Below are 27,165 nucleotides of genomic sequence, written 5' to 3' on the forward strand. Positions count from 1 at the left end.
CACTGGAGTCAATTACTGAGAGACGGCTTTGAAACCTGGTACCACAGCCAGGGCTGACTGACCAACCAAACGCTGGGTGAGGTTTAATGATTATGAGGATTGAGACACACCCGTGTGAAACTTGGCAGTTTTCATGAATTTATGAACTGGAGCATCAGTGAACTTTGGCGAAGTAAGTGGTCAATGTGAGAAGCTCCGATGTTTCCTGTCTGAGAAAGCATGACACAAACTCAACCCAAAAGGGAAAATACAATGACTTTAATTACAATATGGTTACAGCGTATAAACCACTATGGCCGCCGGAGTCTCAAGCTCAGATTCAATGTTTTGTATTTATTTGTAGGATGTAGGCAATGTTATCAGTTCTGCAGAGCATCGCTCGCAAAATCACCTTTCACTGTGGGTCCTGAATGTGGAGTGAGCACTGGGAAAGAGGGCACTGAGGGTGGTGGGGGGGTGGGAATGGGGGACGATAGTAAACTCCAGGCTGGGAACCAGACACTTGGGTGGTGCAGTATGCTTGGGGGTTGGGGGGAACGCAGGAGGCAGAGAGTTTGGGGATGGCTAGAGAGATTGGATGGGGAGAACCTCTGAGCTGTGGGCTGGGGGGAAGAGACTCAACAGTGAGCTCGGGGGTTGGGGTGGTTGGTGTTTGGAAGAACAATGAGCTCGGGGCAGGGGGGGGATGGTCTGGAAAGCAGTGAGTCCAGGAATGGGGCAGGAGGTTAACAGAATGAATAGGTCTGCACTAGATCCCACCCAGCACAGTGTGTTATCAGGATGGAGGATACAGTCTGCAGAGGGAATTGTTAGGTCAGGAACAGCAGGTTGGGGAGGTTCATCAGGATTCCAGGACAGTGCATCAGAAGGCCTTTTGTAGTGGAACATGAGAGAACAACAAAACACACTAACCTTCTGTCTGTGGTTCCAGCCCATTAGGTATAAATATCTATAAGGAAAATGAGAGAACTCCCTGCTGTGGCTGTGGGAATGGTGGTTTGTATGAAACAAAGGTGAGAGAGGAGAGATGAAGGGTCTAGGCCCGAAACGTCAGCTTTTGTGCTCCTGAGATGCTGCTTGGCCTGCTGTGTTCATCCAGCCTCACATTTTATTATCTGAGAGAGGAGAGAGTTTGTTTAAAATTTCACATAATGTTATACCCAATGGATGTCAGGGCAGTTCAGTACATGGCTGGTATCAATAATATTGAACAATTTGCAAATTCATTTCATAATTAAACCATGAAGTGAATACAGTCATTTAGCTGGTGTGGCAATCTACATTTTAAACACAGTGCCAATCAGATCTCAGTGCAGCTTCTGTAATGCTGTCACTGCTGTAGGAAGGTTATGCTACTTCCAAAATGAGAATCAGATCTACAATTGGGATAGATCTGGTCTTGTCACTTTTACAATGAGGTATGGGGCCTTTGCACTAACACTAGGGCTGCAGGGCAAGCCTAGCGCTGGGGTCCCCAATGATGAAGCGAGTGGAGTAAAACAGGCCTTCTGAGCAAGAGCAGGTTCCCACCTTGGTCTACGCTGAAGTTCTGAAGAAGGGTCCTTGGATCAGAAACACTATCTCGGCTCTCTCTCCACCTGACCTGCTCGATATCTCCAGAAATTTCTGAGTTTGTTTCTGATTTCCAGCATCTGTAGTTCTTCGGTTTCTTTTTAAAGCTGTTGTTGCTCCCCTTTCCGTCTTCCCTCCACCCACCTTTCATTTTTATCCCTTGTGCGTTGTTACCACCTGCTTTGGCCTTGTACTATTCCTCTTCCATCATTTAACCTCCCACAGCCCATCCTATTGTACACTTTGCAACTTGTTCACCTACAACTCTCCCAGCCTACCTCTGTATCAACTGAAAAGCCTATTGCATCTCCAGCTAGTTCCAGTTTTCCTGAAAGGTCATTGACCTGAGATGTGACCTTGAGCTTCTCTCTCTCCACACAAAGGCTGGTGTTGTCTTTCCAGATTCGCGGTCTTTATCCCACTCCTGACTCCCGATGATGTGAACTGATCTGTACACGTTTGAGGCCACAATCAAATTTGCCCTGCACCACATGGCCAATCAGCTGCCCGACAGTCACACCTAGGCAGTTCAAAAGGTACCTCGCTGACAACAGCGGTGTCTCCGGCTGTGTTATCGCTAGTTAGCACCTTTAGGGGTTACTGTGAGAAAGCCCATCTCAATTGATAACTTTGAAACAGAATACATCTCTCGACAATCTAAAGAATTAATTTTGATTTTATTCCTTCAGAAATCACAGAAACCTGTCCCCAGAATAATGAGCTTTAAGGCAAGGGGACCTCTTCAACCCATTCCCAGTCACACTCCTGCATATTTATGCTACAAAAACACTTTAGGATTGTATCATTTTCTTTTGTGGATCAAATACATATCTTTTAAAGGCCAAAGTGATAATTATGGGTTGTGCTTCGTGCTTCCCATCTTCAGCTTTCGTTGAGTCGCCCTTCCCTCCTTTTGATTTTTTCTTGCTGCATGTTGCAAGCTGCTGCTTCGTTTCTGGGTTTAATCCATCTGTGGGCAGAGAACAACAGTTAGAAAGGACCTTTACAAGAAGTACTTATGGCATCTTTGACGTAGCCCCAAGATGCTTTTCAGCCGTGGTAGAAAACATCATTTAACAACCGTAATGTGACATTAGGGGCTGCCTTAAAGAGAGAGAGAGGTGGCAGGGTGTGGCAGGGTAAGGCACAGCTGCAAATAGCCACGTGAATAAAATCAAGGAATCAGCCAGAATTAAAACACAGATATCTCACAGGGTTGTGGGACTGGTTGTGAGACCACAGAGGCAGAAAGGCCCTGGGAGAAGTTTGAGAGATCCGATGAGAAGCTTAAACTCAAGGTTTTCCATGCCCAAAGGCGATGGGTTATTTGGAAAGAATCCAAATAAGGACACTTCATACACACGCTGATTGAGTTCTGCAATGTTTCTTACATCAGCCACTTTAGCTCTGAGCCATACACACTCCATAACAATCACAGAAAGTGCTGGAGAAACTCAGAAGGTCTGGGAGAGAGGATCACAGTTTAAGTTTTGTGTCCAGCAACCCTTCTTCAGAACCCCAACATGATTGAAACTCTGCCGACTCCCACTGAAGTACACTTGGTAAACATTTCTGAACGTGCCAAGCAGTTACCTGTCCTCAAACAATTCCCTTTTGAAAGTTATTTCAGAATCTGCTTCCATGCCTCAGGGAGTGCATTCCAAACCCAAACAACTTGCTGCTTTCTCATGCTGTTGGCCTGATCTGGCCTGGCCTCAATTGGAAAATTGTGTCCAATTTCAGGCCCCACACTATACAAAGGACATGAAGGCATGACAGAGATTGTGGAAGAGAATCATGAGAATGCCTCTGTCCATGAAGTACATGGAAAGTGCGAAGAAACTGGGACTGTTCTTCTCAGAGAAGATTAGGAACTGGATTTGTTGGAGATGTTGGCAGATCTGCACAGAGGAACAATATTCCCATACGGCGATCTGAAATTGGAACAGGAGTAGGCCATTTGGCTCCTTGAGCCTGCTCCATCATTCAATAGGATCATGGCTGCTCTGATATTCCTCAAGTCCTGTCCTTTCCTTGTAAACCCTTGATTCCCTGACTGGTCAAGAATCTATCTCAGCCTTAAATACAGCTCTCTGGGGTAAGGAGTTTCAAGTCTCACAACTCTCTGGGAGAAGAAATTCCTCCTCATTTTAGTATCAAATTGGTGTCACTTTATTCTGAGACTATGCCCTCTGCTCCTAGACCTTCCCTCTCAGCATTTACCCTGCCAAGCCCCTGAAGAATCATCTATGTTTCAGTGAGATCAGCTCTCATTCTTCTAATCTCCAGTGAGTAGAGTCTCAACCTGTTTAACCGTTGCTCATAAGACAATCCCTTTGTACCCGGGATCACCCGGGTGAACGTCATCTGGTGAAAGGATCGAGAGGCAAAGGACACAGATTGGCAAAGGTACGGCCAGCACGAGGGGGCACAGCTTTAAATTGAGGGCTGATAGATATAGGACATGTGTCAGAGGTAGGTTCTTTACTCAGAGTAGTAAGGGCGTGGAATAACCTGCCTGCAACAGTAGTAGACTCGCCAAGTTTACGGGCATTTGAATGGTCGTTGAATAAGCAGATGGATGATCATGGAATAGTGTAGGTTAGATGGGCTTCAGATTGGTTTCACAGGTTGGCGCAACATCGAGGGCCGAAGGGCTTGTACTGCGCTGTAGTGTTCTATGTTCTATGTTGGATGAACAGATAAGACCATAAGACATAGGAGTGGAAGGAAGGCCATTCAGCCCATCAAGTCCACTCTGCCATTTAAATCATGGCTGATGGGCATTTCAACACCACTTCCCTGCACTCTCCCTGTAGCCCTTGATTCCTTCTGAGATCAAGAATTTGTCGATCTCTGCCTTGAAAGCATCCAACGTCCCGGCCTCCACTGCACTCCGTGGCAATGAATTCCACAAGCCCATGACTCTCTGGCTGAAGAAATGTCGTCTCATTTCAGTTTTAAATTTACCCCCTCTAATTCTAAGGCTGTGCCCACGAGTCCTAGTCTCCCCGCCTCACGGAAACAACTTCCTAGCGTCCACCCCTTCTAAGCCATACATTATCTTGTAAGTTTCTATTAGATCTCCCCTCAACCTTCTAAACTCTAATGAGTACAATCTCAGGATCCTTAGCCGTTTATCATATGTTAAACCTACCATTCCAGGGATCATCCGTGTGAATCTCCGCTGGACGCACTCCCGCACCAGTATGTCCTTCCTGAGGTGTGAGGCCCAAATTTGGACACAGTATTCTAAATGGGGCCTAACTAGAGCTTTATAAAGCCTCAGAAGCACATCGCTGCTTTTATATTCCAACCCTCTTGAGATAAACGACAACATTGCATTTGTTTTCTTAATCACGGACTCTACCTGCAAGTTAACCTTTAGGGGATCCTGGACCAACACTCCCAGATCCCTTTGCACTTCTGCTTTACGAATTTTCTCACCATTTAGAAAATAATGGTGAAAATATTGATGATAATGGAACAGTGTAGGTTAGATGGGCTTGAGATCGGTATGACAGGTTGGCACAACATCGAGGGCTGAAGGGCCTGTACTGCCCTGTAATGTTCTATGTCCTATAAGCAACAATCACATGAGGAAACTTTTTTTTTATAGCAAGATGTTAGGATCTAGAAACCTGAAAGCATGGTGGAAGCCGGTTCAACCAAAACTTTAAAAAGAAAACTGGACTAATTATCTGAAAAAAAAAACAAAAATTGCAAGGCCTATGGGAAAAAAAAGTGCAGCATGGTACAAGGCAAGTTGTTCTTGCAGAGAGTCAGCACAGATTTGACAAACTGAATGGCCTCCTTCTGTCCTGCAACATTTGATATTCCATGTCACTCCAATTATTCAAAGTCATTTGAGAATCATTTTAAATCTATGTACTCTGGTTATCAGTGCTCCTGCATGTGGAAACCATTTTGTTTTCTTTCTACCAGAAAGCTTGAACATTTCTATGCAATCGCCTCTTAAACCTTTGCTAAGGAGAGCAATCCCAGATTCTCCAATCTGTCCAAATAATCCCTCATCGCTGGGATCAATCAAAGAAACCACAACCGCACTCTCTGAGGTGCTGAATTTTATTGTGTGGTGCCCCGATTTGAGCAGAATACTGCATGGAGTCCTAACTATTGATGTATAAAGGGCTTCTCTGAGGCACTGCTTCAAAGTGGTAACATGATAACTTTGAGGAAAACTTTATCACTGCCCTGATCACGGAATTGCTACAGCACAGGATGTGGGTATTTGACCCATCATGCCTGCACTAGCTCTTGGAAATGAGCATCATCACCCAGTGCCAATATCCTGCCTTTTCCTCATATCCCTACACACCATTTCTATCCAAATAGCCATTCCCTTCCCCTCTTGAATCTCTCAATTGAACCTGCCTCTGTCATATTTCCAGGCAATGCATCCCAGACCGTCACTACTCCCTCAATGAAAGGTTTCCTTCACACATCACATTTGTCTGCCCCCCTCATTCTTCTTGTTTCACTTGGTCAGATGGTTTCCCCCATCTACTCAGTCCAGCCCATTCTTGATGTTGAAAGCCTCAAACAAATCACCTGTCAGCCTTTTTCTCTCCAAGGAGGGCCGTCCCACCTTCTCTGATCTATCCTTATCACTGAAGTTCTGAACTGATCACCCTAGCCAATACAAGAACAAAATACTGTGGATGCTAAAAATTTGAAATAAAAATGCTGAAGATGTCAGGCATGTTGAGCAGCATCTGTGGAGAAGACAGTTAATTTTTCATGGTAGCGACCTTTCATCCAAACAGGGACTCTGTTTGTTTCTAGCAATGCAGCCTGACTTGCTGAGTATTTCAAATATTTATTGATTTTATCAACACAGTTTGCTGGAATTCTCTCCCTAGAAACATTGTGGGTCTACCTAAACCTCATGGACAGCAGTGGCTCAAGAAGACAGCTCACCACCACCTCCTCTGGGGCAACTGGGATGCGCAATAAATGCCGACCCAGCCAGCGACACTCACACCCTCAGAGATATTGAGGTCTACAGCACAGAACAAGGCCCTCTTGGCTCATTGCACTCGCACTGATCAAAAATGCAGGGAACTATTCTAGTCCCATTTCCCGGTACTTGGCCCACAGTCTTGTATTGCTATGGTATTACAAATGTACATCTACATCCTTCTTCAATATTCTGAGGGTTTTGGCCCCTCCCGACCTTACAGGCAGTGAGCTCCAGATTCCCACCAGCTTCTGCGTGAAAACATTTTTCCTCGCATCTCCTCTAAATTACCTGCTCCTTCCCTTAAATCTACGCCACCTGGTAATTGATCATTCCATGAAGGGGAGAAGTTTCTTGCTGTCTACGCTATCTTTGGCCCTGTGAAAGCATGCGTTAAGAAATGTAAACTTTGCTGATGTGCAATAGAAGAGGCATGCCAAAGAGCTCAGAGCCTGAGAACCATCACACACTTCCTTCCTCCTAATGTGATTTCAAAATCCTCAGGCTGTATATTTCTAATTGGCGTTACTTTTCCCAGAATTTTAACCACCTTCAACCCTGCATTTTGTCCCACTGACTGAAACAGTGCTTAAAACTTTGCTGGCTGTAAAAAGTGTCAGGGTGTACATTTGCCTCAATAGGGCTGAGCAATTGCAAGTTTGCAACATTAACTCTGGGGGCGTCTTGTGGTGCAAAGGTAGCACCTCTGGTCCAGGAGGCCCAGGTTCAAGTTCCACCCACCACCAGAGGTGTGTAAATCTGTCTGTGAACTGGTTGTTAAGAGAAATAGGTATCAGCGTCAGGATGGTGTGAGGACGTCAAAGGTGACACAGGGTCCGATGTGCTGTACATTCTCACCTCTCTGCGGGTTCAAGGCTCACTCCAGAAACCTGAGCTCACAATGCAGCTTAACACTCCCAGAGCAGTGCTGAGGGAATGCCGCACACTTGGAAGTGCTACATTCACTCAGATAAGACTTTCCACTCTCTCAGATGGATTAGCTAGTCTTTGACACCGTTTCAAATGAGTGCAGGGGTAGTTTCCTTTGTGTCCTGGACAATACCTACCTCTGAGCCAACATCAATAGAAAGCAAATAATTTAGCCATTACCACTGTTCTGTTTTTTAGGAGCTTGTTGAATACCAATTGCTCCTATCTTTGCTGTATTACAACAATGGCTGCACTTAAAGGTATCCAGGTCTGGAATGAGAGGCTTTTTATTTTTAAAATATATCAAAGCGAGAAGATAGTGAAGGGGTTAAAGGTCTACCGGTACCGGGGAGACAAATTTGCTGAAACATAGCTGTGGTATTCAGCTCCGCGACACTGTGGCACACTCATATTCTAACAGGCCGTAGACAATATGGCACAAACCAAGCCCTTTCAGTCAAGGATGAGCTGACACACAACAGTGAGCATGTATGCAGGCTGACAAGGCCCTGTTCAGGTATTCTGAATATGTGGAGCCATGCTTTATCTCCAGCCGCCAAATCAGATAACCACCTTGCCCTCATGAGCTAAAAAGCAAATTGCAATAGACTGGGCTGGCATTGTGGATCTGACCCAGAGGGAACAGAGTCAATCAAAGGCCCTGGTGCCAAGAGGTCTGTAGATTACAGTGACTTCATCACAGACCCCCATCCATGCAAGAACCATGGCAGACAGCATTCTCCACGTACATCACAACTTTATCTATCTACCTCTGTGGATTTCTCTGGTTTCAGAAAACCATATTCCCTTTCACTTCAGGAGAAATCAGGAAATCAGCTTAAAATGTCCCTCGATCACATTAGACACGATACATGAATTATGCAGGCACTAATTGGGGGACATTTCTGTGTATCTGTACTAATTTCCATCACTAATGATGAGCAAAGGGATCTACATTTACAAACCATAAACATTATTGAACCGATTTAACCCTTTCTGGATTAAGACTAGACATTACTAAGGGAGGCAGCCCTGTTTATTTAAGTAAAAGTGCATTACATTTCTTAAGGAGTTTGTGATAATTAGACTGTTGTGCAATCAGTCATAGCTTACTGAACATTTTGTTTAAATACTTACGATAAAGTTGGTACCTAAGATTTTTCTGTCAGGCAAGTGACACTATGGCTGCAGTGAGCATCTACTGGATACATGGTAGCAGCTCATTAAAAGGCTGTTTCAACCAAAAATTGGGAGTACTCTGCCCTGTGGCCTTGGCCAATAAAAGGGGCAGGAGTAGGATTGATAAATGGTCATCACCTTCTCCACATTCTCCTCGAAGCCAAAAGCCATCCTAAGTTGGACACATATTTGACCATCTGGCACAGTGGCTTGGTCGAAATCCACAAACCCCACCATGTGCCCCGTGCCAGGGCTTTTGCCCCACGCCCTGCTGTGGTGTACTGCCCGCGACAGGATTTTAAAAAGCTCTGGGGTGGAGTGTGACTCAGTGATTCACATTTCCACCTCTGAGTTAGAGGTCCTGGATCCTGTCCAGGATCCTAAACAAATAGCTGAAAACAGGCAGTTCAAGTCAGCATTGATACAGGGCTGCAATATTGAAGACGAAACTTGTGAAAAAGGTAACGTGAGGTTCTGGGCACCTTTTCAGTTTGATATTAAAGATCCTTTGGCATTAAATGAGACATGACCAATTTCTCTCTTTACCACCACCATCAACAAAATGATCACCTAATTGCAGTGTTGGGATCGCAATGTGTGCTCGATGCTGCTGTGTTTCTCTGTACAATATCATCTGATTATCTCCAACAGATATGACAAGGGTTGAATCTCTGCCTTCCATCTACTAGAAAGACAAGTTCCCTTCCAAGCCCCTCAGCATCCTGACTTGGAAATAAATCGCTGTTCCTTCACTGTTGCTGGGTCAAAATCCTGAAATTCCCTCCCTCATGTCATTGTCGGTCTTACTACAGCAAATGATCATCTCAAGAGTAACCGGGGCAGGCTATAAATACTGGCTCAACCAGTGACATCCACATCTCACAAATGAACTCAAAAAAAATAAAATATCCGAAGCCTGGTACCTTACAATTCAAACGCAACCACTCATGGATTTCCACATTTTGCTTCTTCCTAACACCACTCCATAAATTTACACTCAACTCTTCCTGCTTTGTGATTCTGTCCTGATGCATCCTCCCTGTGAAGAACCTAGACAGAGTTAAACAACCCGCCCAAACTCAGTATTCAGGCTTGCGTTTGAGGGAAAGCCACTTGGGTACCAATTAGTGAGGGCTGAATGGCCTTCTGGTGTGCTGTACTATTTGAAGTCAAGGTTCAGGAACTGTTCCAAGGCAATCGAAACATTTTATTTTTATCCTTCCCACGCAATACAGTTGAAATCCACTTGCTTGTGTTTTGATATGCTCCTGACCGGCCGGCAGGTTATTTGGAATTCCTGCTGTTGTGTGGAGTCTGATTCAGCTCAGATATAAGGCGCCGTGTTCAGCTTTCTGCTCTTCACATTCCCACGGACTGAGATAAGGTGGCGGCACAGTCACTGGTGCCACGGTCGTTGGCTACTGCTCAACTCATCTTGTAACAAATCAGCTTTCACCGCCAGCCCCACACCCTGCCTCCATCCCCTCACCTGAGCTGGCGACAGACCTGATCCATGTAAGCAAAACACCTGCAGATGAAACCAAACAGGTAGAGCCTGTCGGGGGTGGTGGTGCCTGCAGATCCTTCCTTTTGTGCTCTGCCTTTCGATTGCAACGTGGCCTGTAGGTGTGTGTCAGCACCAAGGACACACAACAACAGCTTCTGTCTGAAAGCACAGGGCACTGGCCAAATTCTCAAAACAAAACCAGTCTGAAACCAACCACCTCCCCTCCCGTCTGCAGACACCCGTTCCAATCTATAGATAGAGCATGCTCATTATTCAGAATGTTTTATTACTTAGACTGTGCAACACAGGAACAGGCCATTGGGCCAACAGGATTCAAAGAAGGAGCAGGAGTAGGCCATTCACTCCCTCAAGCCTGCTCTACCATTCAGTATGATCATGGATGATCTTTGAGCTCAGTACCCCAATCCTGTCTACCCCCCTGCCATATCTCTTAATCCTTTAGTCATGAGAGCTTTATCTACCTCCTTCTTGAAAACACAATGTTTTGGCCACAACCACTACCTGCAGCAGTGAATTCCACAGGCTCATCACTCTCTGGTCGAAGACATCTCTCCTCACCTCAGTCCTTAAGGGTAAGGCGTTAACTTTTTAACTATGACCCTTCATTCTGGACTCCCCCACTATTGGGAACACTTTTCCTGCATCTAGGAATGGAATGCTGGTGTCTCTGTCAAATATCAGTCTCTGATTATTCTTCTTCACACATTTACATGGCTGGGTCTTAAAGGTATCTTCGCTATTTCTCTAACTACAGCGCACTGTAGCATTCTCATCACTCTCTGGGTAAACAGGTTTCTTGGAAATGCTTCATTATGTTTCTATTTTATACTAGTGGTTGCTAGCTTTGGACAGAGTGATTTTGTCACGGGACTAATAATTCAGAGATCCAGGCTAATATTTTGGAGACACCAGTTTGAATCCCATCATGGCAGATGGTGAAATCTGAATTCAACAAGACCTGGTCTCATGGCAATCATGAGTTCATTGCTCATCATCACAAAATACCATTGAGTTCATGTATGTCCTTTAGGGAAGGAAAACGGCTGTCCTTACCCAGTCTGGTTACTTACAAGTGATTTCAGATCCTCAGCAATGAGGCTGTCTCATAACAGTCCTGTGAAATGGCCGAGCCAGGCACTCAGTTGTCTCAAAACTGCTATGAAATCTAAGAAAATGAGTGAAACTAGTTGGGCCATCCAGCATTGATCTAAGCACTGGAAGCGATAATGGCAAATCCAGCTCTGCAAAGTGTTCCTTAATATCTTGTGGGTGCAGGTGCCAAGAAGTGGAGTAGCTGCCTCACAGACCAGCCAAGCAACAACCTGACATAGTTGTCCTCACACCTGTGTCCAGGGTTAGGGACACTGCCAATGCACCACAAGGCTTTGCTCGGGGCTCAGGAGTGGAACCTGAACACACAACCTTTTTACTCAAGGATGAAAGCAGCAGCTGAAAATGCTTTTGTTCTCCTGACTTGAGAAAGGTTAAGGTCAGAAGACACACTACACCATGTTATACTCTAATAGGTTTATTTAAAATCACAAGCTTTCACAGCACTGCCCCTTCTTCAGGTGAAGTGAAGAAAAGCACACAGGCACAGAATTTATAGGCAGAGAGATCAATGAACAGAACATGTTAAAGAAGCCGTGCCCTACAGACAAGTCCTGTGTATACACAGAAACTGCTCAGACAACGAGGAACGCGACAGGCACCTAAAGACGCCGAAAGACACCCTTCATAAGAATGGAATACGATGCTCAGCTCATCGATCGCCAGTTCCAAAGTGCCACAGTGAAAACCCACAATGACTTCCTCAGAAGAAGGACATAAGACACGAATGAGAGAGGACCCTTCGTCGTCTGGCACTTCGCCGGAGCAGAGAAATTACACCAGGTTCCTCACAGCCTTCAACATGTCATCGATGATGACGAACATCTCACTAAAATCATTCCTACGCCTTCATTTCTCACCTTCAAACAACCACCAAACCTTAAACAGACCATCGTTCACAGCAAACTACCCAACCTTCATCGGCCACAACACCACACAACCCAGTCATGGTAACCTCTGCAAGACATGTCAGAGTGTCGACAGGGCCACTACCCTCACATGTGGAAACACCACCCAACATGTTCATGGCAGATACTCACGTGACTCAGCCAATGTCTATCTCACATGCTGCAGGTAAGGAAGCCCCGAGGCATGGTATATTGGTGAGACCATGTAGACGCACAGCAACAGGCAAATTGTCACAGCACAACAATCCCGAGACAGGAATGTTTCCTCCCAGTGGGGAAACGCTTCAGTGGTCAAGGGCATTTAGCCTCTGAACTTCGGGTATCCATCCTCCAAAGTGGCCTTTGAGATGTACAACAACGCATCTTCGAAATCATAACAATGCATCTTCCAGACACACAACTCAGGATCACCAAGCAGAAACTGATAGCCAAGTTCTGTACCCATGAAGTCGGCCTCAACTGTGATCTTGGGTTCATGTCATGCTACGTGTGACCCCAACACTGTTCTGTATCTGTAAAATCTTCCTTTACTGTCCTGTTTCAACACCATCACCTTGACAACTTGTCATGATCTTTCTACTTCAGTTAGTTTTGGATTACTTGTTACTTTGGTTAGACTATCAGCATGTGTCTCACACCTAGCATGTTATTCCAGCGTATGGTTTGTCTCCAGAACCACCTTACTATCTCTCTGCCTCAATTAGTTGGATTATAGGTCATCCCCTTCACTCACGATTCACACATCATTTGTATGATCTTTTGATCTCTCTGCCTATAAATTCTGTGCCTGTGCTTTTCTTCACTTCACCAAAGGAGCAGCGCTTCAAAAGCTGGTGATTTCAAATAAACGTGTTGGACTATAACCTGGTGTTTTGTGCCTTTTGACCCTGTCCAACACAGGAACCTCCACATCATGAGAAAGGGTTCACTGGGTTGATTTGGGAGTTGAGAGGTTTGGTTTATGAGGAGAGATTGAGCAGACTGGGACTATACTCATTGGAATTTAGAACAGTGAGAGGCAATCTTATAGAAATATAGAAAGTTATGTAGGAAATAGATGAGTTAGAAGCAGGGAGGTAGTTTCCACTGGCAGATGAAACTAGAACTAGGGGGCACAGCCTCAAAATAAGGGAAAGCAGATTTAGGACTGAATTGAGGAGGAATTTCTTCACCCAAAGGGTTGTGAATCTGTGGAATTTCCTGCCCAGTGAAGCAATTGAGGCTATCTCGTTGAATGTTTTTTAAGGCAAAGACAAATCAATTTTTGAACAGTAAAGGAATTAAGGGTTAGGGTGAACGGGTGAGTGGAGCTGAGTCCATGAAAATATCAGCCATGATCTTATTAGATGGTGGAGCAGGTTCGATGGGCCAGATGGCCTCCTAGATGCTCCTAGTTCTTATGTTCTTGCATCCCTGCACAGAAAGTACCCATGTTCTGAAGCTATGTGCTCTCTTTCTGTACACCTTCCAACCTGTAATTAATCTGTACAAAGTACCATTATAAGTCTATCCACAACTGACCTAAAGTAAAAGCTATTTTATTCCTTTCAAATTCCCCATGGGCAGTGTCTAGCCTGATAAACAGCCTGGTTATTCAGCGTCTCAACACTGGTTCATTTTTTTGGGAGAGGCAGGGGTGGCGATCTATTGAGCTGGTTCTGGTCAGATTTCACATGCTCGTTGCTTGGGACGTGACAAGACCTGACCCAGGATTCCACACCCAAAGCTAAAGCACATGGTCTGATGTGGCAGTGGCAGAGGCTGAATGATTGGGAATGTGGCCCTTCAGATGGGAAGTTAAGCTGCGGTGAAGGCTTCATAGACCTGAGAAGATCATAGAGTCTCCACAGAGTGGAAACGGGCCTTTTGGCCCAACAAGTCCACACTGACCCACCTAATCTCCACATCCCTCAGCACTACGGGCAATTTAGCATGGCCAATCCACCCAGCCTGCACATTTTTGGAATGTGGGAGGAAACCGGAGCACCCGGAGGAAACCCATGCAGACACGGGGAGAATGCGCAAACTCCACACAGAGAGTCACCTGGGGGTGGAATCGAACCTGGGTCCCTGGCACTATCCGGCAACAGTGTTAACCTTTGCTATTGGCCAGACTGGCCGGCGAAGTTCCAAAGGCGCTGTTTTAGAATAAGCAGCTGCCGTGACATCCCTTGAACAACGAACAGAGCAAAAACAGGCAGAACCGGGCAGATATAGCATTGTCGTTTTTGGTCTGATGCCCTGTGGCTGATGCCTTGTCATGTTCACCTACAGCACAGTGACTGCATTTAAAGCACTCCATGGATTTCAGCAGCTCAAGGAGGTGATTCACTGCTAACTTCTCAAGGTTAGTGAGGGATTGGTAGTAAGTGACACGTGTCCTGAAAATGAATAAATCAATCAATTTACCCAGCGAGATACCTTTAGAATGTATCCCTCATAATAGCAGCAGACACTAATTACTAGCTAATAATTTGCTGTTTATGGTATTCTAAGTATACTGTTTATTTTGGGCCAGTACAGTTATACTTACCCTCTGAGACTAACTGTCTTCAAATTAAGATGCTGTTCTACAAATAACTCACGCCATTGCCACCAGCAAAATGTTTTACGTTAATTTCTAGGCTTCACAAATTCAATAATTCAAAATCCTTTTAAATTTAGACGGCAATTGTTGTGTTTGGCTCAGAGAAAATGCTTCATTTTGCATCTGATAAACATGACCTTGGGACTTTGGAACTTCAGCTCCTGAGATTTAGATCCAAGTCATTCTGGCTCGACTTTTACTTTCATTCACTACATTAACTTTATTATAATTTACAAACTTGATTCTATCTTTCAGTACACTTATTTTCCTTTCTCACTTTCTTTCACTCGGTTCTATTCCTCGAAGATTCCTTTCGCAGACAGCATCCAAATCACATTGAACCAATCGTGAAACAAGAGATTCCAGCTGTTTGAATCGGGGAGCAGCCAGTGTGAACTGGGAAGGGGGGAATGAGAGAGCAGCCAGCGGGAACTGGGAAGTGGAAATTAGTTCAATCACTTTTGTTAAAGAGATAGGCTGATGGTCCTGTCATTCACTAAGGTTCTCAGATGCCATGCTGCTCTCACCACATCATTATCAACTCATACTTCAAATCAGTTACAGTGCAAGGATTTCCCAAGATAGGAGACAAAGTTGAATTGAAGGAGGGTGGAAATTGAATGGTTGTATCTTGTTATTTATGCTATTCCATGACCATTCCAGCAAGACCTGGGTCACTCTCTTACGATGCAGGGAAGTGTTTCCAAAATACAATATGAAAGTGCCAGGGGACTATTTCCTGAGAAGATTAAGCTTGGTCTGAGTGGATATGAAAATTTTAAAACATACATAAAATGATATGCACTTTAATAGGTGAAAGGGGAATAAGGGAGAAAAAAAGGCACAAGTATTTTGTCGAAACGTGTCCTATGAGGCCAGGATCCATTAATACAGCAATTACAGGCACTCCTAGCAGTTTGGGAACAGCTTCATTCCCACTGAAAAGCAGCAGACCCATTCATTGCTGGACAGAGGCATTCAGAGAGTCTGGCCTTCCACATGAAAGTGACGCCAGCAATTGGAAGCAATTTGCTGAACTGTTTGAAGATTAAATTAATCATGGCACCAACAAACAGCACTTGGGAATGAGTTTTGTTTTCATGCATTCTTTCATGATTACCCAAAATGAAAGCCAAGATACAAAACGTGCCTTTGGTACTGGAAGGTTGACAGCAACAAATGCTCCCATACTCACTGCTTTGTTTGCAATTATTTAATACTTGAAAAGACTGTACAGGATTTTTTTGCTCTGTGTGCAAGTGGTCTTTGTTCCTTTTTAATGCACATGTCACTTACTCACCTCTTCTGATCAAAAGATGGAACTCTTCCCCATATTGTCTTCTGTTCAACTTTAAATGCCTCATTTATTAAACTCCCAAGTCAGCCAGGGCTTTCTGTCCCACTCCTTTGCCCCAAATCGGATGTGGACTAGCCTAACTTTAACTCTGATCTGATTGCAGATGCCCTCTGATACAGAAGTAGGAGAAACTGAAAAGATCAAGTACAAAAGAGGTCCCTCCCCTGGAATGAATTTGTTTGAAGGGCAATGACAATTGACAAGGAGGCAACTGCAGTCATTCCATTAAGCTCAAGAAGATCCCACAAACATTAAATGCCAGTTTATCATGATGTAACTGAAAGAGAAACATTGACAGGATCAATGGAAAGCTCCCTCATTTTGTTCTAATAGTATCTTTAATTTCCACCAAAGCCCGTGAAGTGATTTTAAATATCTTGCAGGTGGGATGGTAGCTCTGAGAGTGCAGGAGCCCAGTGGGGTACTGGGCTAGTGTTTGCCAGCATGGATTATTGAAAGGAAGGGGAACAACAGACCACCTGGAATCGAACTAGGCACCAGAAATGACATGGGCCTGTTGGCCCTGTAAAATCCACCTTCAGCCAAAATTGGGATAGCAGTTTTAAAGACAGGCCAAGCAACAACCTGACAGAGTCGTTCACACAGAGTTGTATCTTACAGACAATGTGCCAGGAACTTGCATCACCATCCCTGATTATGTCCTGTCCCAGCAGACCCACCACAGACGGCAGCTAGTGTACAGTTAGGAAGCAGCTGCCCTGAAACAGCAGACCCCATGGGTCTTGTGTGAGCAGGCGAGAAACCCACCTGCTGACTACCACCCATTACCCAGCTCAGAATGGAACATTCATCCTTCATGTCGAACACCACTTCGAGGAAGTACTGAGGGTGGCAAGGGCACAGAATGTACACTTTCTGTGCGGTCTTCAATGTCTAATATCAAGAGTGAAGATGCTGCTTGGCCTGCTGTATTCATCCAGCTCCACACGTTGTTATCTTGGATCCAAAAGGGCATACGTGTAGGCTGGGTACACAGTAGCCAAGAAGAGGGAAACTCCTCATCCTCACCAATCTGCCTGCTGCAGGTATCCCTGTTTGTAACAGTGAGGGATGGGCTGATCTCAGCACAGTCTTTGCAGAATCAAAGTGTCATGTTCATATGGCGGGTACACGCTGAGTCACATGTCATTATCACCATGATAATTGTGAGAGACTTCAAACAGATTGAGCAACTGAAGACTGGCCTTCCAAGAGGTGCTGTGGGCCATCAACAGCGGCAGAATTGTACTCCAGCACAATCTGTAACCTCATGGTGCAGCATATCCCCGACTCAACCATTACCACCAAGCCGGGGGATCAACCCTGGTTCAATGGAGAGTGCAGGAGGGCACTTCAGGAGCAGCACCAAACATAATTAAAATTAGATGTCCACTTGATGAAACTGTAACACTGGACTATTTGTCAGTCAAACATTGGAAATAATATGTGATAAAGAGGACTTTAGCAATTCCATAGCTAAGCTCTTCAGTCCTGTCATACTGTTGTAAATGGAGCTGGGCAGTTAAACAACAAACAGGAAGTAGACGACGCATAAATTACCCCACCTGCAAAGTCTGGGTTTCGGGTATAGGATCTCCTTTGTTGAAAGACATTAGCGAACCAGCTGGGTTTTGACAACTACATCTTCTTTTGATGATGTGATAATGGGAACTGCAGATGCTGGAGAATCCAAGATAACAAAGTGTGGAGCTGGATGAACACAGCAGGCCAAGCAGCATCTCAGGAGCACAGATGTTTATTTTCTTGTACTAACACACAAATTCTGAATTTGTCACATATTATGCCATTTAAAAAAAAAACTAAGGGTGTGGATTTGAATGAGAAATTGACCAGGATTTTGCTCACAGTTTGGATGCTCAGCGAGTGACCTCACCAGTAATGCCTTCTGCAAATCACGTTGCATAAAATTAAATATATCACCTCTTTGTGCTGGCTCTAAGTCCTGAACTGCTCAATTTTAAAAAAACAATGCCATTCTTACTTTCAAAGTTGCGACTAGCTTCGCTCCTCTCTAATCCTGTTATCTCTTTCAGTCCAAAAATAAACTTCTGACATCTCAGAGCTCCTCCAGTTCTGGCCTCTTGTACATTCCTGATTTTAATTGCTCTGTCACCAGCAAAGGTACCTTCAATTTGCCTGGACACGAAGCACTGGGCTTCTGTCCCAAAACCTTGCTGCTTGTGAGTCTGCCTTGAAAATTTACCTGCGTGATCAAGATCTTGATCACCTGCTCCAGTATCTCTAAATATTCTTTTGTGTTAAATTTTATTCCTGCAAAGCTCCTTGGGGCATTTATAATGTTAAAATAATTATTTAAAATGAATCATTGCTATTAGGAGCACAGGAACAGGAGTAGGCCATCCAGCCCATAAAGCCTGCTCAATATGATCATGGTGATTGAATACTTCATAATGCCTTTTACCCAACCATCCCTACAACCCTGTACACCACTGGGAATAAGAAATCCACCAGTATCTACCTCAAACATATTTAAAGACTGAGCCTTCACGGCCCTCTGTGCCAGAGGATTTCAAAGATTACAACCCTTTCAGTAAAAGAAATTCTCCTCATCTGCGACCTAAATAGCATTCCCCTTAACTTGATGGGTTGAATGGACGAATATTTCTCCTGTATCTGATGGCTTCTCTGGTTCTAGACTCCCCAACCAGAGGAAACATCCTACCCATTTCTCAGAGATAGTGGGAACGGCCAATGCTGGAGTCAGAGATAACAGTGTGGAGCTGGAGGAGCACAGCAGGCTAGGCAGCATCACAGGAGCAGGAAAGTTGATGTTTTGGGTCAGGACCCACCAAACAAACTTTCTACATTAGACAATCTACTGCATCCACTGTTCCCAATGTGGCCTTCTCAACATTGGTGAGGCCAAGCAGAGACCGCTTTGTAGAGCACCCACGCTATGTTTGTGACAAATGACAACACCTTCCAGTCACGAACCATTTCAACTCCCCCTCCCACTCCCTGGGCGACATGTCCATTTTGGGCCTCCCCCAGTGTCATAATGACACCACCTGGAAAACTGGAGGAACAGGACCTCATATATTCCGCTTGGGAGCCTACAGCCCAATGGCCTAAATGTGGATTTTACCAGTTTCAAAATCTCACCACCCCTGGCCTCAGACCATGACCAACCATCCCTCTCATCCCCGCCTCCTTGGACAGACACAACCTGTCCAGCTTCTCTCCCACCTATCCGCTCCTCCCACCTCAATGTCCAATCCCTACCTGCACGCACCTATCACCATCCCACCCCTCCTATTTATTTTGGAGCTCCCTTTCCCCTCCCCCATTTCTGAAGAAGGTTCCCGGCCTGAGTGACTTATCAACAAGGGCACATACGTCCTTTTGCACATCTACACTTTCTAACCTCTTACCATTTAAGAAATACTCAGCACATCCTAACAAAGTGGACAATCTCTATCTTTTTAACGTTGTACTACAACTGTTAAGCTCTTTCCCATTCACTCAGCCTGTCCAAATCCACCTGAAGCCAGTTTACAACTTTCTCACGACGCACATTCCCACTTAGCTTTGTAACATTGTGGGAAACCATTCTTAAGCTTTAGTTTACACTTCAAGGTGGTTTACTCAGAAAGCAGTGAGTTTCTGGTGACTGGGGAACTATACCCAGATAAAACCTTTTACTGTTGCACTCAAGATATGGTCTTAAAGAAAAATGTTTTATATCTAATGGATAAAACTGAGATGTAGAACTTCACAGGACAGAGGCCTACTATGCAGAACCTTAAATGATAACAGGATGTGAGGAGCTCAGTGTTCTTCGTACACATATTTAACGGATGAAAAATGATACAAACATTAGAATCTTAAAAAAAATATAAGTATGTGAGACACCACCTGTAGCAACTTTGGAAAACACACCATCTCAGACTTTCTGTGGATCGCTTTGTCTACCACTAGAAAACAAACAGGTGAAGGTGCCCACACAAACTCACTTCTCACTGCAAAATAAGACATGACCATAGGTTGTGGTGAAATTGCAAATAATCTCATAGAAATAAAGTTCCTTGAAATAAAAATAAAACTTTGAAATTCTCTACCGCGGGGAGCTAGGGAGGTTCAATCACTGAGTATATTCACAATAAAGGCTGATCAATTTCCACATACTATTGACATCAAGAAATATGGAAAAGGGTATCCAGGTAGATTTCTTGCTCCTATGTTTTCATGTTTCATGATTTAATTAGATCAGAGAGTAGAGAGCGTCTTTCCCATGACAAGAGTTTGTTTGCGTTTATGGGTGAACAGCCTGGACACAGATTGGGAGGATGTGCACATATTGGAAAGGAGATCTGTTAGATGAAAATGCTGCAAATATCGGCTCCTTTAAAAATGAACGATGGCACGTTCCAACGATAATACAGGACAGTTGATGCTCTCTGGAGCAACCTGTTCTAGTCGTGTGTCAAAGGTTCCTGTGGCACAGTGGGAGTGTCCCTACCTCTGGGTCAGGAGGCCCAGGTTCAAGTACCACTGGTCCCATATAAGTCATAATGTGTCTGAACAGGTTGACTGAAAAATACCAGAGGTGTGTCATGTAGGGGCTCTTGTGGAGCAAAGGTACATTTCTGCCTCTGGGTCAGGAGGACCAGGTAGAAGTCTCACCTGCTCCGGAGGAAGGGTAATAACATCTCTGAACAGGTAGATTGGGAAAAGTTAAAAGAAAAGGATGCTGATTAGGAAGGTGGGGAGAGCAGACTGGAGTTGTACTGAATTATGCCATGCAGTGTGAAAACCAGACTGGCTCCTGCCTTCTGCTTTGTTAAAAGGATGTCAAGGAAAATAACAGAGGAGGTCTGGCCTGAGTGGGTGTAGGGGGCAGAAGACTGAGTGTGGGGGTGTGTGTAGATTTTGCCTACTTATGCAAATATGCAGTAATAATATAACTTTCGAATTTATTTCTTACTGCCATTAGGAAGCTTTTGAAATTGATGTTAGATAAAAATACAACGATCTCTTCTTGCACAATTCAAGGACACAAGCATTCGTAATCTTTCTGAAAAGTGAAAACTTATCCAATCGTTTTAGTCTTTAATATCTGCTCTGGACACCAACCACCTGAACAACAATGGCTTAGCACTTGGCTTAGCTTTTCTATTTGAGTTTTGATCTTTCCTTATAATCTTCAACTTTGTTTTTCCAGTAAACTTGATAAGAAATTTAGTTTCCTTTTTAATTTATTTCCCGAAGTGCAAAAACTTTCAACTATCTTCCTGCTTGCTTCAGTCAACAAAAACAGGACTGACGTCAGCTTGCAACAAATAAAATAGTTGTATTATGCTTGTTACAGCTTAAGAGGCAGAAAGGATTACTGTGCTTGGCATCAAATATCTGTTTAGTGGGTGATAAACATTTATGTAATGGGAGATTATGGCCTTCTGTAGGAACTTGGTGCCATCAGTTAACTATTTGGAAACTTCTGCACAGCGAAATTGAGAAATGGAGAAGTGTATGCGAGAGATTAAGTAGCAGAGTGGGACGCAGATGTGGAGAAGAGCAACAGAGAGTGGGAGGAAGAGCAGGGGCAGGGTGGGTTGAAGCAGGAATGAAGGGTGGGTAGGAGCGGGAGTGAGGGGTAGGTAGGAAGAGGAGTTAAGGGTGGAATAGAGTGGGAGTGAGTTGGAGTGGAAGTGAGGGGTGGTTTGGACCGAAAGTGAGGGGTGTATTGGAACGAAAATGAGAGGTGGGTTAGAGTGACGGGTGGGTTGGAGCAAGAGTAAGGGGCCTGTTGGAGTGAAGGGTGGGAGGGGTGAGTTGGAGTGAGGGGTAGGTTTGAGTGAGATTGAGGGGTCGGTTGGAGAGGAGTGAGTTGGAGTGGGAGTGAGGGGTGAGTTGGAGCAGGAGTGAGTTGGAGTGTGAGTGAGCGGGTGGGTTGGAATAGGAGTGAGGGATGGGTTGGAGCAGTTTGGAGTGGGAGTGAGAGGTGGGTTTGAGTGAGAACGAGAGGTGTGTTGGAGAGCAAGTGAGTTGGAGTGGGAGCGAGGGGTGGTTTGGGGACGAGTGGGATCCATAGAAAGGTAGATGAATCTATGAAAGACAGAGAAGATGATGGAGGAGGGAGAGTGAGGAAGCGCGAGAATGAATAAAACTAGAGAGGAACGATGTAAGAGGACGGAAGGCAGAAGGAAGGAAGAATATTTCTGCCAAAATGGAGATATTGAAATTTGGCATTTAAAAAAAATTATACTTCCATTTATCAAAACCTCAATCTGCACTGAAAGGGAGCCAAAAGGAACAAATGAGGGAGCTTTAATAAAGAGAGGAACCCCAGTGTGTGAGGAAACAGTCTTTATTCACCATCTCGCCTTGTGGGTCCCAACTCTCACCTCCCTCAACATGTCCCCACATATTTTTGCGAATCCATGAATAACAGCTGAAGAGATAGGTTAACAAGGTTTGCAGAGAGTGCATTGGAAAAGGTCTTGCAGCAATCATGCCTCTGCAACCATTAATCTGTCAGCAAGGCAATAAACCAAAATTCATAGCAGGACAGTACACTAAGTGAAGAATCCCTCTTCACCTCCTCCCCCATTAGGAATTGGACTGCAAGTTATACAGGAAAGAAATCTTCAAAGAAAAAATAATATGAGAAATACAAGATGACTTGGAATAGTGCCAATGAATGTCAAATTTCACCTCATTTCACTTTAGCTGTGACTATTCTTGATTTCTTTTAAGCTAAAGTGGCTACACTGGGCACCCAAATGCCCTGCCAATGTTGGCGGTCCAGGGCAGAGTACGGGTCAGTTGTAAAATTGTCTAAAACTGCTCAATTCTGGAGAGGGATGATTGATGAAGACTCTATGATATCCCACAAACTCTCGATGCTTGGATAACTATATCTAGGGGCACATCTGGACTGGATGTTGAGAGATACGGCTGCAGGATGATAGGCCAATCTCCGTGGCTGCCAAAACAGCCGGCAGCACAAACATGGAAAGGTAAGGCTATCACATCGAACATTCGGAGGCCAACAAATAATGGAGAACATGCTGGCAGATTTACAATTCCAACTTGAAATGTGTGACCAATTACGGATCCCCTTTATAGCAATTTTTATAAACCTAATGTATCAGAGGAAGGATCAACAAAGATAAAGCAGAAACAGGAAATATGATAGGAAAGAAAAATTAGTTGTCAAGATTCAAAGGAAGATAAGAACCTTGTGTTGAAATATCACAATAATCATTCATGAAGAAGGAAAGTCTAGGGCTTTTTTTTTCAAAGCACTCATGTTGTTTATTGCACAAAATTACATATAGTCTGCAGCAGTGAAATAGGCCATTTGGCCCAACTAGTATAATCTGGCAATTATACCATGCTTGAGCTTCTGCTACTCTAATGACCTCTTCCATATGGTCATGTAATCCTCAATTTCTGTCCTGCTCACCTGCAGTATTAAACCTCTCCTACCTGAAGAGTGTCAACACTCTCTGAGTCACATGGATTGTTTGCAGCAAGGTGCTCTACTGTCCCTGGAAAGAAATTTGTTCTAAGTTAAGTATTTCACACGTTAATAGTTATTGTTTCCATACTTCTGCCTCCTTGTTCAAGATTCACCCACAAGTGGAAACTGTTCTCACATCACCCCTAAACAGATCCGCTCCACTAATTTGAAGATCGCAATTAAGCTGTCTCTTCATCTTCTCTCTTCCAGAGAGAAAACAAAGCATGTTTACTCCGTATTTATTTGATACTTTTCACAAAAGGTTCATTTTGCTGGCCTGTTCCTGAGGTTGACAGTCTCACAGTCTTCAGTCAGATCAATTCACACCACATAATTGAAAGAACTTGAAGACACTGGATGCTGCAACAGCTGTGGGCCCAAGCAAGAATATGGAAGGCAGGTGCTCCAGAACCACCTGGACCCCTTGCCATGCTGTTCCACTGCTGCTTTGACACTGGCATCTACCTGACAATGTGGAAACTTACTCAGGTACATCCTGAAAGAGCAGAACAAATCTGACCCAATCAATTGCTGAAATCTGAATGCTGGATGCTGGAAATCTGACACTAAAACAGAAATTGCTGGAGAAACTCAGCAGGCCCGGCAGCATCTGTGGAGATAAAACAGAGATAATGTTTCGGGTCCAGTGCCCTACCAGTACTCTCCCACATCAAAAATGTCATGGGAAATCTTGTCAAAAGAACTATCATGCTGGCACTGTTCACAGATGATTAGTTTGGGTTCCACCAGGCCACTCAAGTCCTGACCAGATATTGTCAAAAGAACTGAATTCCAGAGGTGAGGTGAAGGCCACTGCCCTTGACATCAAAGCCACATTTGACCGCGTGTAGTATCAAGGCACCCTAGCAATGCTGGAACCAATGGGAATCAGGGGAAAACTCTCCGGTGGTTGGAGTTATACTTGACACGTAGGAAGATAGTAGGGTTGGAGGTTGGTCATCTCAGTTCCAGGATACCGCTGCAAGAGTTCCTCAGGGTAATGTCCTGGGCCCAACCATCTTCAGCTGCTTCATCAATAACCCTTCCTCCATCATAAGGTCAGAAGTGGGGATGTTCACCAATGATTGTACAATGTTCAGCACCGTTCGTGACTCTTCAGATACTGAAGCAGTTTGTGCCCATATGCAGCAAGACCTGAACAATATACAAGTTTGGGCTGACAAGTAAGATCCATAGCATCATAGAATCAATCATTTCCAATAACAGAGACTCTAACCGCTGCCCCCCGAGATTCAATGGCATCACCATCACTGAATCCCCAGTATCAGCAGCCTTTAGGGGTTAGTGTTGATCAGAATGGGACTATCCATATAAATACTGTGGTTTCAACAGCGGGTCAGAGGTGAGGACTTTTTGTGGTGAGTAACTCACCTCATGTCTCTCAAATCCTGTCCAAGGCACAAGTCAGGAGTGTGTTGGAATATTTTTCACTTTCCTGATTGATGCAGCTCCAATCGCACTCAAGAAATGTGAAACCTTCAGAGCAAAGTAGCTTACTTCACTGGCACCTCATCCATCACCTTTCAACGTTCACTCCCTTCACACAGTTACAGCAGTCTGTACCATCAACAAGGTTAGAAATGCACCAAGACTCCTCTGGCAGCAACTTCCAAACCCACAATCTTTGGACAGGGGCAGCAGATACAAGGGAACACGATCACCTGCAAGTTCCTCTCCAAACCTGGAAATAGATCATTGTTCCTTCAGTGCAAGTTCAAAATCCAGCAACTCCCTTTCTAGTTGCACTGCAAATGGCCCTATGTGCCAAGGATTGCAGTGGGTCAAGAAGGCAGGTCAGCACCACCTTCTCCAGGACAGACAGGGATAGACAATAAGTGCCTAATCATAAACCTAATCTGTGTAATCTTCCCTCCTCCTCTAACACTTTTGATGCTGATCTCAATGTAGATGTGTGTTCAGTCCTTCACAGGATTTAAACTTGGGGTATTGTGTGTGTGTGGTGGGGAATAAGGACTTTCCAGTACGAATTGTTGGGCACAGCAAGAATAGGTGAACTGGATTTGGTGCAAACAGAATCAGAGAATGAGAAGCTGGAACAGGTTGAATCTACAAAGAGTGGAGCATTGAGGAGAGCCTGTTGGAATCCAGCCTGGAGGAATCAGAGGTCTGCTGAGCTTTAGAGTGTCTTTAGGCGAGGGAAGTCAGCAATCTTTGTCATGGAGGAGATGTAAATCTGAAACCATGTGGAATAACATACCATTTGGGTGAACAAACTTGAATGGCATAATTAACCCTTAAGCCACCTCTAGCATTGCAGTTTTCAGTACGGCTATTTATACAGAGCAGAAGCAGGGGAGGTCCCAGCGTAGGGCCTTGGGACATTCTCTCCCAGCAAAAGATAAAACAACACTTTGAAATAAAAAGGCAGACCCAGTCGGAGACCCAATAAGGATAATTGGATTGAGGATGTTACAAGCTTGAGGGGCAGGAATCTATGGAGTCAGGATGTCTTGTAAAATAACTTGGACAGGTTAATCAGTGGCAGATGAAGTTCAACACAGCTGACTGGACAGAATGCTGCATATGGCAGAAACAAAAATAAGGAGGCCAGTCCATCGAGGTGTGGTAGAATTTTTTAAAGCAAAAAGGTAGCTCCAAGTGTCTGTTCACTCATTATTCACTATGTCCAAAGTAGTGTTATGCGTCGAGAGAGATAGAGAGGAGAGGAGGAGAGAGAGAGAGAGAGAGAGAGGGAGAGACGGAAAGGAGTGAAAAGTGAGCTCATGAGCGATTGAAAGAAACAAAGATATCGCCTGGAGGGACCCGAATCTATTGAGTCAGGATGTCTTATAGAGTAACTGTATATCACACCTATCTTAAGCTCAAGACATCCTAAAGCATTTTACAGCCATTCAAGTACTTCTGTAGGACAGAATGTGGGATGCAGGATGCTAGGTCATAGTGTCAGAATAATTGAATTCAAATCTCCAGAGGTCATGCTGAAGTTATTGAAACTTCATCCAGGATCTAGGTGGAGTACTATGTGCAGATCTGGTGTGACATATGGGATCTGGATGGTCGCTTATGTGACTCAGAGGACATCAGTTGAAACATTATAGGATGTGCAGCACATTCCAAGAATTTTCAATCTCAGTATAAAAAAAACAATCTGTCTCACAGGGAATTTACAAAATCTTCACTAAATATTTAACAGGAGGGAAAAAATGCAGAACAAGAGAGCATGAGTTCAGAATCGTGAAGGGAAATGTTCAGATTTAGTTGAAGTTTTCCTGTACACAAAGGATGATGAACAGCTGAGACTAGTTTCCAAGAGAACAAGAGTGGCAGAGGCTGGGGCACAGGAGAGATTTAAAAAACAGTGAGAGGCTAAAATGGGGAGATGAGGGTTGACATGCAGGAGTGATGACAGCAAAGTCTAAAGAGCCTTCATCATCCCAACATTCCTCGAGAGGTTCTACTCAATTCAAAGCAGTTACTACAGCTTTCATTTAACATAACAGAAC

The 27,165-nt window shown here is 44.4% G+C and overlaps 1 protein-coding gene across 1 annotated transcript in view; it reads right to left on the bottom strand.

Annotated features, from left to right (window-relative positions):
* Nucleotides 1–275: 275 nt before the first annotated feature.
* The window catches only part of eefsec (eukaryotic elongation factor, selenocysteine-tRNA-specific), a 406,572-nt gene continuing 379,682 nt past the window's right edge, over nt 276–27,165 (bottom strand). Inside the window, exon 7 of the mRNA XM_048548098.2 lies at nt 276–2,542. Within this exon, the coding sequence (XP_048404055.1) occupies nt 2,364–2,542 (179 nt within the window). The 3' untranslated portion in view covers nt 276–2,363. The remainder of the gene's footprint in view (nt 2,543–27,165) is intronic.

Source organism: Stegostoma tigrinum, chromosome 11 (genome assembly GCF_030684315.1).
Source record: "Stegostoma tigrinum isolate sSteTig4 chromosome 11, sSteTig4.hap1, whole genome shotgun sequence".
NCBI lineage: Eukaryota > Metazoa > Chordata > Chondrichthyes > Orectolobiformes > Stegostomatidae > Stegostoma > Stegostoma tigrinum.